We start from the raw sequence: 17,061 nt of genomic DNA on the forward strand, positions 1-17,061 counted from the left end.
CAAATAGAACCCCTAGTTGTGACAACTAAAAATGTCTCCAAAAAAAAAAAAAAAAAGTCTCCAGACATTGTCATTGTCCCCTGGAGGGGGGAAAAAATAAGTATATGCATGTTTGAGAACCACTAGCCTAAATGAACTTCTTTATTATTTTGTACATTCAGACAGCAACATACATACCACTTCCTGATTATTATATCATAATGAAATATATATGAGCTATATAGCCATCAAAAATGAATAAGTGCATAGAAGAATATTAGAAATCTTAAAATATATTCCTTCTTGTATATGTTCAAATTTGTTAAAGCTGAATACTTGAAAGATGGCAAAAAAAAAAACTTTTTAGAATGTGGTAATAAAAGAGTCTGAAGTTTTGGCTATCATCTTTATTTTCAGTGATGTTAATGGAAGCAGATTTTCTTTTTCACAACCTAGAATCTATATAGACTTTTTAAATGGCAACTTCGGTGGTAGATAATCAATAAAATATAATCATATTGTAAATAATGCTTTAAAAACATACGAGAAGGACTTCCCCGGAGGCGCAGTGGTTAGGAATCCACCTGCCAATGCAGGGGACACGGGTTCAATCCCTGGTCCGGGGGGATCCCACATGCCACAGAGCAACTAAGCCTGTGCGCTCCACACACCACAACGAAGAGTAACCCCCGCTCGCTGCAACTAGAGAAAGCCTGTATAGCAATGAAGACCCAACATAGCCATAAATAAATAAATAAATAAACAAATAATTTTAAAAATAAAAATATACTAGAAATGGAGAAAGATAGACTTTTAACAAATAGTGTGTTGGGATAGCTAGGCAGCCATATGGAAAAATTTAAATTGGGCCCATTTTTCACACTAAGATAAATTTCAGTGGGATCACATTTGAACCTAAGAAATGAAACCATACAAATACTATGGATTTAAAAGGTAGGATTGAGGGGAGTTTGAATTCTTATCTACCTTAGTAATAGAGAAAACTGTCCTAACTATAACTTGATCCAGAGACCTTAAGGGAAAATATTGATAAATATATAATCCCAAAAAAACCATATGGCAAAAAAAAAGAAATAAGACAAACTGAGAAAATCCATTTGCATCTTGTATCACAGATGAACAGTTAATATCTCTAAATATAAAGAACTTCTAAAAATAGAGGAGGGCTTCCCTGCTGGCACAGTGGTTAAGAATCTGCCTGCCAATGCAGGGTACACAGGTTCGAGCCCTGGTCTGGGAAGATCCCACATGCCACAGAGGAACTAAGCCCATGTGCTACAACTACTGAGCCTGTGCTCTAGAACCCATGAGCCACAGCTACTGAAGCCTGTGCACCTAGAGCCTGTGCTCCACAACAAGAGAAGCCACTGCAATGAGAAGCCCATGCACCACAACGAAGAGTAGCCCCCGCTTGCTGCAACTAGGGAAAGCCTGTGTGCAGCAACAAAGACCCAATGCAGCCAAAAATAAATAAAATTAAAAAAAAAAAGATCCCACAAGCCGTGCAGTGTGGCCAAAAAAATCAATTGTATTTCTACACTAGCAATGAAAATTAAAGCATTTCCACTCCCTATAGCATCAAAAAGGATAAAATACCTAGGAATAAGTTTAACAAAAGAAGTGTAAGATTTCTACACTGAAAACTATAATACACCATTGAAAGAAATTAAAGAAGGCTTAAATGAATGGAAAAGGCAACCCACATTTGAGGATTAGAAGATTTAATGTTGTTAAGATGCCAGTACTTCCTAAATGGATCTACAAATTTCACCACAATCCCTATTAAAATTTCACCTATCATTTTTTCAGAAATTGACAGGCTGATCCTAAAATTCACATGTAAATGCAGGGGACCCAGAATAGCCAAAACAATCTTGAAAAAGAATAAAGATGGATGACTTACCCTTCCCAATTTCATAATTTGCTACAAAGCTATAGTAATCAAGACATTGTGGTACTGGCTGGCCTGTAGATAGACCTAGATCAATGGAATAGAATTGAGAGTTCAGTTGATTTTCAACACGAATACCAAAATAATGCAATCAGGAAAGAATAGCCTTTTAACAAATGGTGCTAGGACACCGGGATATCCCCATGCAAAAGAATGAAGTGAAACCCCTACCTTATACCACATACAAAAATTAATTCAGAGTGGATCAAAGACCTAAATATAAAAGCTAAAACTATAAAACTCTTAGAAAATATAGGAGTAAATCTTTGTGATTTACAACCATTGCCTTGGGTTAGGCAATGGTTTCTGATATATAACACTAAAAGTAAAAGCCACTAAGGAAAAAAAAAGATAAATTGGGCTTTGTCAAAATTTAAAACTTTAGTTCTTCAAAGAACACTATCAAGTAAGTAAAGACAACACACAAAATGGTAGAAAATATTTGCAAATCATAAATCTGATATGGGTCTAGCATCTAACATATATAAAGAACACCTACAAATTCAATAATAAAATAAATAACCCAATTTTTTAAATGAGTGAAGGATTTGAATAAACAGTTATCCAAATAAAATATACAGATGGCCCATAAGCACATAAAAAGATGCTCAGTATTATTCGTCATTAAGGAAATGCAATTCAAAACCAGAGACATACCACTTCATGCTGACGACTAGGATGACTCATCAAAAAGATGGGAAATAGCAAGTATTAGCAAGGATGTGGAAAAATTAGGACCCTCATGTTGCTGATGGGATTGTAAAATAGAACAGCTGCTTTAGAAAACAGTTTGGCACTTCCTCAGAAAAATTAAATGTGAAGTTAGCATAAGAGCCAACAATTCCACTTCCAGGTATATACCCAAGAGAATTGAAAACATACATCTATGCAAAAACTTGTTAATATTCATAGCAGCATTATTTATAATAGCCAAAAAAAAAAAAAGGAAACAGTTCAAATGTCCATCAGCTGGTGAATGGATAAGCAGAAACGGTGTATTCATACAGTAGAATATTATTCAACCATAAAAAGCAAAGAAGTAGTGACTCATGATACAACATGGACAAACTTTGAAACATTGTGCTAAGTGAAAGAAGCCAGACACAAAAGGCCATGTATTATAGTTCCATTTATCTGAAAAAATCCAGTATAGTCAAATTCAGAGAGACACACAGTAGATTTATGGTGCCAGGGCCTGGAGGTAGGAATTATCAGAAGTGAGTACTCTGGGTATGGTGTTTCTTCTGGGAGTGATGAAAGTGTTCTGAACTTAGATAATGGTGATGGCTGTACAATTCAGTGATATACTAAAAGCCACTGAATTGTTGAAAAAAAAAAACCAAACTATTGAGGTCGTGTCAAAGAGACACATGTCAACTTGAAGAGACTCACTGACCAAAAACGGAAACAATTTGAGCATCCGTAAGGATAATAACTACAGTGGGTTGGAATACTTCAAATATGTTTAAATCTATGAGTTAGTAATGAATGATGTCAAAAAATATAAAACCTTATAGCAACTCAGTATTTAATTGTTAATAAAAGAGAAGAATTAACCATTTATCCTGCCTTTTCTCAGTTCACACAGAATCTATTTGATTGTATCACAAGGCAGCCGGTACTTGATGTGAGGAAATTTCTCTTTCCAGAAGTATAAGGAGTGATGGGATTTAAAAAACACTTTTTTGCAATCATAGTAAATTAACGGATATAAGCAGTGATCGTAACAACTGCTAGTGTCACCAAAAAGAGAGAAAACCAGGTATATATACCTATGGAGTAGTAGTCTTGCCAAAACAATAGAACTTGAATCTTATCAGGCCACTATATCTCACTACCAAATAGGGAGCAATGAACATGTTAAATAACACTTGGGGATGCAGTCATTAAAAAATCAGACTCTCAGAAACTCTACAGAACATAAACAGATTTACAAAGCCAAAGAAGAGAGAGAGCGATCTATAGATTAAAAGACACTTGAGAGACATATCTTCCAATTGCAATGCATAGGCTGTATTCGGAGCTCAATTCAAAAGTGTAAAAAAATATTTTTTATGTTATTATAAAATAACATCTATAGTCTAACTGGGAAAATGGGACCGCTAAACATAATTGTTGAAATGAAGGATTGGTATGATAATAGTTCTGAATAAGTTATGTTTTCCTTACATTTTAGAAATATATACTGAACTATTTATAGATGCACTGCTGTGATATCTGGGATTTCCTTTAAAATATTATGGGGGAAGGGTGCTAACATAAAGGGATAGCCTGAGGGAGTTTTTTTTGATAATAGAACTATTCTGTATCTTGACTGTAGTGGTGCTAACCACGAATCTATAAAGTTGACACCAAAAGGAAAAAAGTCAATTTTGCTGTACCTTAACTTTCAAAATAAAATTTAAAAATCTATATTGTGGGGAGAGCAAGTGGAGGAATAGATGAAATAACAGGTCACGATGTGCTAATATTTGGAGCTGGGGTATTTTATTATACTATTCTCTCTTCTAAAGATTTATACATGTAATTATTTAGAATATAATATTGAAGCTTGTAATATTTGAAATCATAGATGGCAAATTTAGGAAAATAGTTTTGAAATGAAGGTATCCTAGTATTACAAACTGTTGCACAGTGTAGCAGTAATTGAAACATAATTGGACAAAGTTATAAGCAAGTGGAAGTGTTATGATTAAAGACATTTTATACCATGTAAATACATATGGGAAGTTACTCTGATAAAGTTTTGTTTTGGTTTGGTTTTTTTAGGATGAGAGAGGCTGCAAGAAAAATAGAAGAAAGGCATTTTTCCAACCATGCAACACATGTTGAATTTCTGCCTGTTGAGTGGCGGTCAAAACTTACTCTGGATGGAGGTACATTTTGTTTAAAAATTAAATGATTTAGTCAGGCAACAAAGTGTTGCTCATTGGGAATGAAGTGTCTTTAATTTATGTCTTGAGTTATACTCACTCTTTGTTCTAGATTATTTAAGAAAATAAAATCCATTGATTTAAAAAAAATAATTACATCAACTTATGTCGTTTTGGACCACTGTATAGATTTCACAGATTACACAGTTTTTATGCATGCCCTCTGTGGATGGGGGGAAGGAGAGAGACAAGTGAAGGGAACAAAATGTTTTCTAAAGTTTTTGACAGAGAAGTGACCCGTCAATGCTTTTAAAACATTTGTTGTCCACAGTTTTATATAAGCTTACATTTTCTTCCTAATAATTTTCTTCCCATATATTTGGAAGATAAAAATCTCAGGGTTTTTTTTTTTTTTTTTTTGCGGTATGCGGGCCTCTCACTGCTGTGGCCTCTCCCGTTGTGGAGCACAGGCTCCGGATGCACAGGCTCAGCGGCGATGGCTCACGGGCCCAGCCGCTCCATGGCATGTGGGATCCTCTGGGACCGGGGCACGAACCCGTGTCCCCTGCATTGGCAGGCGGACTCTCAACCACTGCGCCACCAGGGAAGCCTTCAGGCCTTTTGTTTTATTGTTGTTCCTGTATTCCTTGGGCTGGTGAATTATAATCTAACATAGAGAAATTATATAATATATACATCTTTCTTTACACAAAGTTTTGTCCTTTGAATATTAAGACCATTAAAATAGAATGTTTAAGTTGATTATTTACATAATCTGAAAGATGAGAGAGTTGTACTGAACATTGTAGCAGCTGCTGTTTTTTGAGCTTTTACTATGTGCCTGGCACTCTGTGGTTCATTTTACTTGGAGTATCTCATTTAATTTTCTCACAAATCTATGAAATACCTACTTTTATTTTCTCTTTTAAAAATAGGAAGGGCTTCCCTGGTGGCTCAGTGGTTGAGAGTCCGCCTGCCGATGCAGGGGACACGGGTTCGTGCCCCGGTCCGGGAAGATCCCACATGCCGCGGAGCGGCTGGGCCCGTGAGCCATGGCTTCTGAGCCTGCGTGTCCGGAGCCTGTGCTCCACAACGGTAGAGGCCACAACAGTGAGAGGCCCGCGTACCACACACACACACACAAAAATAGGGAAACTGAAACTCAGTAAAATGTGAATTTAATGAAGAATGGCAGGCAAAAATCTAGGTCTGCACGATACCAGAGCCCTTGTTCATCTGAACTGCCTCCCTGGATGATTTCCAAAGTTTCTTCCTAGTCTGTGATTCTGCCTCATAATCAGTTAGGAATGTCAGTTATAGCTTATAAACCAAAGTGACATCAAAGTTGTAATGCGTTTAACAACAACAGCAAAAAAAGATTGTGACCAAAGAAGACTTCTCAGCAGCAACAGCTCATATGTAAAGTTCTGGTGTAGTAACATTATCTTTTGAGCTTTTTCCATTCACCCAGATAAATATTTTAGGCTGCTCAGGAATGTATCAATAGATAACTTGGATGAATTAACATTTAATAAAACCCCTACGTCTGTAATTTTCTGTTAGGTTTAAACTACTGCAATGGAATCTTGAAGGCATTATGCTGAGTGAAAGAAGCTAAAGGAAGAACACGACTGTTTCTCTCTCTTCTCAACACTTCTGACACCAAATATGTTGGGGATTTCCCCACACCAGCCAATTCTTTAGTTCTTGGTGGACATCAGTGGGGTGTCCTACAATTTAATTCATTTCTGACACTAACTGCTCAGAGATAGTATAGACAGATTAAGGTCTCAGTCTCACGAGGCTTTTGCCCACTTCAGATGCCAATCACAAGTTCCAGATTGTCCCCTGTAGTTGTGACTGACTATAAATGGGGGGGGGGGTCCCACGACCCCCTCCTGAGCTTCAGTAATTTACTAGAACAACTCACAAAATTCAGGGAAACATTTACAGTTGACCTTTGAACAGACATTAAGGGCACCAACATCCCCCTCAGCCCCAGTCAAAAATCCAAGTATAAACTTATATTCCAACCCTGTATTCACAGTTCCCCATCTGCAGATGCAGCCAACCACAGATGGTCTAGTACTGTAGTATGTATTTATTGAAAAAAATCTGCATATAAGAGGATCCACAGAATTCAAACCCATGTTGTTGAAGGATCAACTGTACTTACATTTACTGGTTTAAATTACATTTATTCGTTTAAAGACTATTACAGAGGATACAGACGAACAACCAGATGAAGAGCTACATAGGGCAATGTATGGGGAAGGGGTGCAGAGACTTCATGTTGTCTTCAAGTGCACAATGCTTCTAGTACTTCCATTTGTTCAACAACCTAGAAGCCCTTCAACCCCTGTTGTTTAGGGTTTTTATGGAGGTTCCATCATGTAGGCATAATTGATTAAATCATTGGCTATTGGCAATTGAACTTAACCTCCAGCCCCTCTCCCCTTCCCAGAGGTTGGTGAATGGGACAGAAAGTTCAAAATCGGTTCCTCTGGCAACCAGCCCCCATTCTCTAGGAGTCAGCTCATTAGCATATACTTAGTTAGGATTGGCAGAGGCTCATTATGAATTATAAAAGACATTCCTTTCACCCTATCACTCAGGAACTTAAAAGGGTTTTTGGAACCCTGTGTCAGAACCAGGGACAAGGATGAAATATGTATTTCTTATATCACAACATCACAGAAGTGAAACCCAAAGGTTATATAATTTATGCTTCCATTTATATGACGTACTGCAAAAGACAAAACTATAGGGATAGAGAACAGATCAGTGGTTGCCAGGGTTTGGAGGTGGGGAGTTGAGTTCTAAAGTGCAGCATGTGGGATTTTTTTTAGGGTGATGGAACAGTTTTGTGTCCTGATCATGGTGGTAGTTATGCAAAACTATACATGCATTAAAACTGAGAGTTCTAGGGCTTCCCTGGTGGCGCAGTGGTTGAGAGTCTGCCTGCTGAGGCAGGGGACACGGGTTTGTGCCCCGGTCTGGGAAGATCCCACATGCCACGGAGCGGCTGCGCCCGTGAGCCATGGCCGCTGAGCCTGCGCGTCCAGAGCCTGTGCTCTGCAACGGGAGAGGCCACAACAGTGAAAGGCCCGCGTACCAAAAAAAAAAGCAAAAAAAAAACCAAAAAACTGAGAGTTCTAGTAATTTTTCTGTAGATTCTTCTGTATATTCTGTGTAGACAATCACATGACCTGCAAATGAAAACAGATCTTTTCCATTTCTTAAAACTATTTTTTCTTATCGTATTGCACTGGCTAAGACTTCAGGTAAAACATTTGTTCAAATAGTAAACATCCTATGATAAAAACTCACCAGGAAATAGGCATAGAAGGAACATACTTCAACATATATGGCCATATATGACAAGCCCACAGCTAACATCATGCTCAGTGGTGAAAAACTTAAAGCATTTCCTCTAAGATCAGGAACAAGACAAGAATGCTCACTTTCACCACTTTTATTCAGCAGAGTATTGGAAGTCCTAGCCACAGCAATCAGATAAGAAAGAGAAATAAAAGGAATCCACATTGGAAAGGAAGAAGTAAAACTGTCACTGTTTGCAGATGTTGTGATACTATACCTAGACAATCCTAAGGACACCACCATAAAACTGCTAGAGCTCATCAATGAATTCAGTAAAGTTGCAAGGTACAAAATAATATTCAGAAAACTGTTGCACTTCTATACACTAACAACAAACTGTCAAAAAAGATAAATTAAGGAAACAATCCCATTTACCATTACATCAAAAAGAGTAAAATACCTAGGAATAAACCTACCTAAGGAGGTAAAAGACCTGTTCTCAGAAAACTATAAGACACCAATGAAAGAAATTGAAGACGACACCAACAGATGGAAAGATATACTATGTTCATGGATTGGAAGAATTAATATTGTTAAAATGACCATACTACCCAAGGCAATCTACAGATTCGGTGCAATCCCTATCAAAATACCAAGGGCATTTTTCACAGAACTAGAACAAATAATTTTAAAATGTGTATGGAAACACAGAAGACCCTGCATAGCCAAAACAATCTTGAGAAAGAAGAACAGAGCTAGAGGAATCACACTCCCTGACTTCAGACTATACTATGAAGCTACAGTCATCAAAACAGTAGGGTACTGGCACAAAAACCAACACATAGATCAATGGAACAGAAATAAACCCATGCACTATCATCAATTAATCTACAACAAAGGAGACAAGAATATACAATGGGGAAAAGACAGTTTCTTCAATGAGTGGTGCCAGGAAAACCGGAGAGTTACATGTAAAAGAGTGAAATTAGAATTTTCTCTAACACAAGATACAAAAATAAACTCAAAATGGATTAAAAACCTAAGTGTAAACCCACAAAACTGGAAGAAAACATAGGTGGAACACTCTGGAATGGGAGAAAATATTTGCAAATGATATGACCAATAAGGGGTTAATATCCAATACCTCATATAGCTCAACATCAAGAAAAATAAACAACCCAACTAAAATGGGCAGAAGACCTGAATAGACGTTTTTCCAAAGAAGATGCACAAATGGCCAACAGGCAAATAAGATGCTCAACATTATTAATCACTAAAGAAATGCAGATTAAAACTACAGTGAGCTATTACCTCACACCTGTCAGAATGGTTATCATCAAAAAGGACACAAATAACAAATGTTGGAGAGGATGTGGAGAAAAGGGAACCTTCATACACTGATGGTGGGAATGTAAATTGGTGCAGCCCTAGAAAACAGTACAGAGGTTCCTCAAAAAACTAAAAATAGAGCTACCATATGACCCAGCAATTCCACTCCTGAGTATATATCCGAAAAAAACGAAAACAGTAATTTGAAAAGTTACACACACCCCAATGTTGATAGCAGCATTACGTATTTATAATAGTGAAGATGTGGAAGTAACCTAAGTGTCCATCAACAGATGAATGGATAAAGATGTCATATATATACATACACAATGGAATACTACTCAGCCATAAAAGAAAAATGAAATTTTGCCATTTGCAATGACATGGATGGACTTGGAGGGTATTATGCTAAGTGAAATAAGTCATACAAAGACAAACACTGTATGTTATCACTTATATGTGGAATCTAAAAAACAAAGCAAACTAGCGAATATAACAGAAAAGAAACAGACTCACAGAGAACAAACTGGTGGTTACCGGGGGGAGGGAGAAGATAGGGGAAGGGGGGGATTGAGATGTACAAACTGCTGCATATAAAATAAATAAGCTACAAGGATATATTGTTCAACACAGGACTATAGCCAATATTTTATAACTGAAAATGGAATATAACCTTTAAAAATTGTGAATTACTGTTTGTACACCTGGAACTTATATAATATTGTATATCAACTGAACCTCAATAAAAATTTTTTTAATTATAAAAAGTAGATATCCTTAGCTTGTTCCTGATTTAGAGGAAATGTTTTTTAACCTTTCAGCACTAATGAGTGCAGTGATGTTTGCGGTAGGTAAATACCCTTCATCATTATTTTTAAATTTACATATAGTAAAATTTCAAGAAGGTAAGGTTCATTAGATTCAAAGCTAGTCTTGAATATATAAATGTTAATTTAAAGCAGTTATTTCAAGGAATGTAACTTTTTTCACAGTTTATTCTTTCCCTAAAATGAATCTTCTCTAAGTTTAATTTTTTTTTTAACTTGTAGACACTGTTGATTCCATTACTCCAGACAAAGTGCGAGGTTTAAGGGATATGTTAAATAGCAGTGCAATGGACATAATGTATTATACTAGCCCACTTTATAGAGATGAAGTAAGTATCATGATTATCTTATTGCTATTGGGTATTTTTTTGAGTGATAACATGTGTCCTGAATTTTAACATTTTATGTTCTTTTTTTACAAGCAAGTGAGAAATTATAGGAATCCATTAATCTATAAATAGCCTGTATTTCATAGTGCATTTGAAGTCTTAAACTACACATTGGGACACTTAATAAAATGGGTAACCTTGGAAGTGAGAGGTTGGTTAGAAAATAGCTCTTTGAAAAATAACAGTTTTCATAAGTCTGATTAGTAATATCTATGAGTATTATCCTCACAAAAGAGCTTTTTAAAAAATATTTATTTATTCATTTGGCTGTGTCAGGTCTTAGTTGCGGCATGCAGGATCTTTCATTGTGTCACATGGGCTCTTCGTTGTGGCGTGTGGGCTCTCTAGTTGTGGCACGCAGGCTCTAGAGCATGCAGGCTTAGTTGCCCAGACCAGGGGTCGAACCCATGTCCCCTGCATTGGAAGGCAGATTCTTGACCACTGGACCACCAGGGAAGTCCCACAAAAGAGTTTTAAACATTTAGAAATGTCCTTCAAGTGTTTTTGTACATAAAAGACTTGCTTTTATTGTGTCATTTCTATAGTGGATTTTTGTAGTTTTCAAATGGTAATTTTGCTCATGCATCACAAAGATAACCCTAAAGGGGGGCAGATGGGGAGGGTAGGTGAAGGGAGATAGTTTATTCAGAGGAATGAGGGAATCTTTACCAATGCAATTTGTCACTTTATTGGTAACAGAAAAAGAATTTTGTTTCATGGGAATAACCACATTAATTACCTAACATGTATTAACTTGTTTAATCCTTACCCTGTGAAGTAGATATGATTAGTATCTTCATTTGAAGGTAAAGAAACTAGTACAAGGAGTAATTACCAATAGAGCGGCTCTGCTGCTCTGTGCTACTCCAAGCCAATCCGTTGCTGATTTTGTTCATTCAGAGTCATTCCCTAACTTAATCCAGGATATCTTTTACATATCGACAGAAATATGTTTGGTTAGTTGCCACAGAAAATTCCTTCTCTTCCAACTACCATCCCCTTAGGATTTTTCTTCATTCCTCTTTCTATATCCCCTCATTGCCATATACCAGTATTGGGCAAGATCTGCCTTGATCTGATTGAGAACAAACAGTAAAAGAAGCTACAAGGAGAATTGCTATTCTGGGCTTAATTCTAACCAAAAAGGAAGGCCTAGTCGGTGAAGTAGAGCACTTAATTTCCACGTTCATACTCCTTTATAGTGAACAATGGGCATCATTAGATATGCTCTAAAGGTTAGAACACTGAACTGTAGTATTGCAAGTAAACCAGTGAGGCGGGGGGAAAAGGAAAGAGAAGGGCTGAGAGCATATTACTATACACACATACACACACACACACGCACACGCACATGCACACGCACACGTGGTTGGTAGTACTCCTAAAACGGTATCCTGAATCTTCAAGGCCAAAATGTGCTGAGTCATGTCCCCTAAAAGTAATAAGTGCTTTTTAAAAACTTTAAGTTGGCGTTACTATCCAGAAAAACTAAAAAGAGAAAAGCGCCAGACTCAGACCTCTGGCCATTGGTGAATGATGACTGAGGAAGTGATCACTTTTTAGTTTGCTCTTATAGTCAAAGATAATTTTCCTCAGAATGGAATTGAATAAACCAGATATTCAGTAGGAAAAGGGAACTGATCGTTAAGATAAATGAAATGGAAGAACACCCAGTGTTTTAAATTAGTTGGTTTTTTGATCCAGTTGAATTTCATGGAAAAGCACTGAGAATTGTGTCTGAGATTCACCAGCAATCTTCAGCAGTGTATCCCAAACATCCCTAATTAGAACAGTCACTTGTGGTGCTCATTAAAAATGCGGGCAAAAAAAGAACCCCATGAGGGGCATTGGAATTGAGGGTATTAATGTGAATTTATGATTTTGAAAATAAGCCAGTGTATGTAGATAACATCTATATATTTAAGCGTATATGCTTAAGCACAGAAGTATATATATATATGCATGTATTTCCTACCTCTGTCCACTGAAAGGGCCAAGAAGCAGACACCCCAGTCCAATGAGCATACCTAGCACCCAGATCTTTGCCTCTAGCATTGTTATTCTCCACTAAGAAAAAGTAGAGTTCCTTGGAAAAATGGCTGATTCCAGGGCTGGGGCAGGATAGGTCCAAGTCAAAGCTGGAAGAATTTGTTTTGACACAAGGTAGAAAAATGCTCCAAAGAATGATGAAGCAAGACACAAGGACATAATAGTCAAATTAAAGAAGCATATCCCACTGACCAAATCTGGAACAATTTGAGCACCAAAATAATTAAGTAATTATTACTTATTGTAAGGAATTACTAATAGTACTTTTGTAGAATTATAATAAGGTTAATGTACTAAGGAATTCTAAATCATTGAAAAATGTGTAAGTCCTTATCAATGATAAATAAATAAACAAATTGGGAAGAAGGGAGGTCCTTTGCTTCAGTAGGATGCCAAGGGCCTACTAATAAATGTGGAAGGAATGTTGGAGTTGGAAAGTCTCATTTTGCAGCCGTCATGGTAGGATCAGGTAGGGGAGAGGATTGGGCAGGAATCATCAGTGGATGCTAAAATGAGGGCAGATTTTTTGATGAGGAACAGAATATTTGCATGGTCTTAAAGTGTATCCTCTCAGACTGCTTTTAGTTTAGAAAATAAAGGTATACAGTGGAGAAATCAAGCAACAACTTTATGGGGTGTTCCTGCGGGACACCCAGAGAAGGACACAGCATTATTTATGCAGTATTCCAATTATGGGGAAGCATCAGACAAACATAAAATGAGGAAGTTGTAATTAAAAAGTAGGAATGAGACTGTATTCTTTTAAAATGTTGGTATAATAAAAGAGAAAGAATGGCTGTGGAAAATGTTCCAGATAGAGAAGATTAAAGAGATGTGATAGCTAATTGTAATATCTCATCCTAGACTGTATCCTGTACTGGATTGGGGGAAATGCTACAAAGGATAATATTAGATCAGCTGGCAAAATTAAAATGTGAATGGTAGACTAGATTAGATGAAATATATCAAAGTGAATTATGAAGTTGATAACAGCACTATGATTGTGGAAGAGAATATTCCTAGTCTTAGGAAATATACACTGGAGTATTTGGGGGTAAAGGACCATGACATATGTAATATATCCTTAAATGGTTCACAAAAAAGTTGTGTGTGCGTTACAGAAACAGAACAAATGATAAGGCAAATAGGAGGAAATGCTAACATTAGGTGAATTTTGGATAAAGCCTATGTGAGGATCTTTGTACTATTTTTATTTTGCAACATTTTATAAATTCGAAATTACTCCCAAATAAAAAGTTAAGAAAAAGAAACTAAAAAATACTTTCCCAGGTCCCTCCTCTGGAGATCCTGATTCAGTGGGTCTGAGATAGAACCTGTGAATTTGTGTTTTTAACAGTTCCCCAGGTGATAACATCAGAGAAGTTTGGGAACATTGCTTAAGGCATTGTGACGAACAAAAGAAAATAAAAGAAAAACTTAGTGAGAAGTGGGCAAAAATTGTTCTCATTCTTTAAAAAGGAAAGCTGATTTTGCGAATCAAAGTCCATTTAACACAAGGTTGGTGTTAGGCAATATTTAGACTAAATTATTTTTCAACAATATATGTTTCCTAAGGGAAGTAGTGATAAGTAACAGCCAGCAGGGCTTCTGTAGGATTGTCATGCCTGGTGAATTAACCTTGTTAGGTTTATTTGATAGGCATAAATAAGAGTCTTTTTTCTCTTCTTCTCAACCTTTGGAGTCAAGTAGATGCAGATTCAAAACCTGCCACTTAACTAGCTTAGATCAAATTTCTCACTTTCTCAGCTTCCTCACTTATATAATGGATATAAAATACCTAGTTGATAAAGATTATCATGAGGATCAAAGATATTATGATGTATAAATTCCTTGTGCTTAGATTTTCAAGTTGTAATTAAGTATATATCTGTCTTTATATATTTCAAGGGCTACAATTAAAAAAAAAAAAGGGATAGACTTACTCTGTTAATTCTAGAAAGTAAAATAAGGATCCGTGAATTGAAAATACAGAAAGGAACATGTTTGGTTACTAATGAAGAACTGTGTTATAAGCAAAACTGCCTTAAAAATACAGAAGTGTTACAATGAAAAAATTTGTAAATAATGTAAGGTGATGGGTTTTAACTAAACTTACTGTGATAATCATTTCACAATATATACCTATATCACATCATTACATTGTACACCTTAAAATTAAACAGTCTATCTCAATTATATCTCAGTAAAACTGGGGGGAAATTTTTTTTTAAATAGGAGTGACCACTTCTGGATGAAGACACTCACTGGGGTAGATGCTGAGCTCCTTATCCCTTAAGAGGGGTGTTACTGAAGGGACTTTTATCTTCACAGCAGTTTAAGTTAGATCATCTCTAAGGCCCCTTTTCACTCAAGTTTCTGAGATGCACACGGGAGGACCCTAATTAGTGATTGTGCACTAAAAAGGTGTGCTTAGGGAAAAAGTTTTGTGTATCGATCAGTACTTCTCAGGCCATACTTTCTGAGGACCAGTTTTTAAAAAAGAAACTAACTCCATTCTATCAAGACATCATCAGAGAGCCTTTGGCTCTTTCTTCAACCCTAAATAAAGTAACATGAAAAATCCAGAGAGAACTGTATATCTTTTGTACATCTGAACTCTCTTTTCAATGGCTTTTAAAAATGAAGAACTATAAAGAGAATTGTCATGCCCCTATCTTGCCATTGTTATTTGAAAATTGTTTAATTGATGTATATGACTAAAACTCTCTAAATTACTTTTTCTCATTAAAATTTCCTGTAACAACAACAACAAAAAATTTCCTGTAACAGGGAGAAGGACAAATGACTAATTATATTCTTCAGGCCTATTTTGGGTGTTTGGATTCTCTCTTGAAGCTGCTGGGGTTTTTTCCTCTTTGGTTGACTTTCTTCATAAATTTTAATTTGGGGGCAGTGGTTATGAGAATTAGAAACTTTTAAACTTTTGAAGAGCCATCCAATGCCTGCGTATGTAAGAGGTTAGCTGAACTGATTAGATAATATTGTAGAATTAATAAAATCAAGATCACAGGGTATATCATTAATCTTGGTTCAGATATCCCAAATGAATGTAGTTGGTCACAAAGGGATCTAGTGTTTCTATTCTTACATGGTAGGAGTCTTAAAATCAAGGCCTTCAAAAGTAAAAACTATTAACAAATGTTGCTTTTAAAGGAATTTATTTTATTGAAACATTAGCTTTTTCTACACCTCCCTTCATGTAGATTATAAATTAGGAAAATAACAAAATTTTAAGGGTTGGTTCACATTCTTATCAAAGCCAAGTCCAAAGCATTACATTATAGCTCCCTTTGAAAAGAGCATGTAATTTGATATCACTGCCTATTTCTTAAATTCTGTTGACTAGAATTACCTACAACCCATGTCTTGGGAGATTTTTATATGCATTTGCCACTAGTGTGGTCCCCAGAACTGCTGAGTCTGAAACTCTGGGATGGAGCCCAGCAATCTGTATTTAACAAGCCCTCCAGACCCAATACATGGTTTCAATAGCTTTAACCAGACCTCAGTATTGCAGTATAGAGCTCTGTGATGTCAGCAATCAGAAAGAACATTGCACCTTCATTCATGTCACTGCTAACCCAACCAAGCATGAATGCTCAAATAATTTCCAGTTTGTATCTGCTAAAGAATGTTCAGTGAAACCTAGTGGAGGCTAAAGATTGAAAATGGAAGCAGTATATAATGTTTGTTTGTCTGAATAACAGCTGACATATTAAGAAGGACTGAAGTGAGAAATTGAATATCAGGCAGGAATTTTATAACTAAATAGTAGTAAGCAATGATAGGAAGAGGAGAGGACTGCCTTAAAAGTCAGGTCAGGGCCCCGTATGAATGAATTTGAGTAACAAAAGAACCTTGTTCTTCTCACTTCATAGAATATTTCAGTAATAATTGTTAAAGCTAAATTTCAAGAAAGCAGTTTTACAAAGAAAAATGGCTATGATACTCTCCACATTATTAACCTCTAAACCTTAAAAAAGTCCTGCTTTTTAAAAACAACTTTTGCTGTTATCTATATTACCAACTTAGTGGGAATTTTGGAATATCAAGTAGACCAACATAAGCTTTTTCTTTTGTCACACAATGGGCTTTCGTTACATTACTCTTATCTAAATGCATAAAGTGGGACTTCCTGGCAGTGCAGTGGTTAAGACTTCACCTTCCAATGCGTGGGGTGCGGGTTCCATCCCTGGTCGGGGAGCTAAGATCCCACATGCCTCACAGCCAAAACACCAAAACATTAAAAAAAAAAAAAAAAAGCAATATTGTAACAAATTCAGTAAAGACTTTAAAAATGG

The 17,061-nt window shown here is 36.3% G+C and overlaps 1 protein-coding gene across 11 annotated transcripts in view; it reads left to right on the forward strand.

Moving 5' to 3' along the window:
• Nucleotides 1-17,061, forward strand: part of DDHD1 (DDHD domain containing 1) — a 93,939-nt gene that overhangs the window by 55,150 nt on the left and 21,728 nt on the right. For all 11 annotated transcript variants that reach the window (XR_013827084.1, XM_079912908.1, XM_079912912.1 and 8 more), the window contains 2 exons: nucleotides 4,721-4,827; nucleotides 10,524-10,630. Coding sequence is in view for 10 of the 11 variants with exons in the window: in XM_079912908.1 (XP_079769034.1) it covers nucleotides 4,721-4,827; nucleotides 10,524-10,630 (214 nt within the window). In the remaining variant the exon portion in view is untranslated. The remainder of the gene's footprint in view (nucleotides 1-4,720; nucleotides 4,828-10,523; nucleotides 10,631-17,061) is intronic.

Source organism: Stenella coeruleoalba (genome assembly GCF_951394435.1).
Source record: "Stenella coeruleoalba genome assembly, chromosome: 2".
In the NCBI taxonomy this organism is placed as follows: Eukaryota; Metazoa; Chordata; class Mammalia; order Artiodactyla; family Delphinidae; genus Stenella; species Stenella coeruleoalba.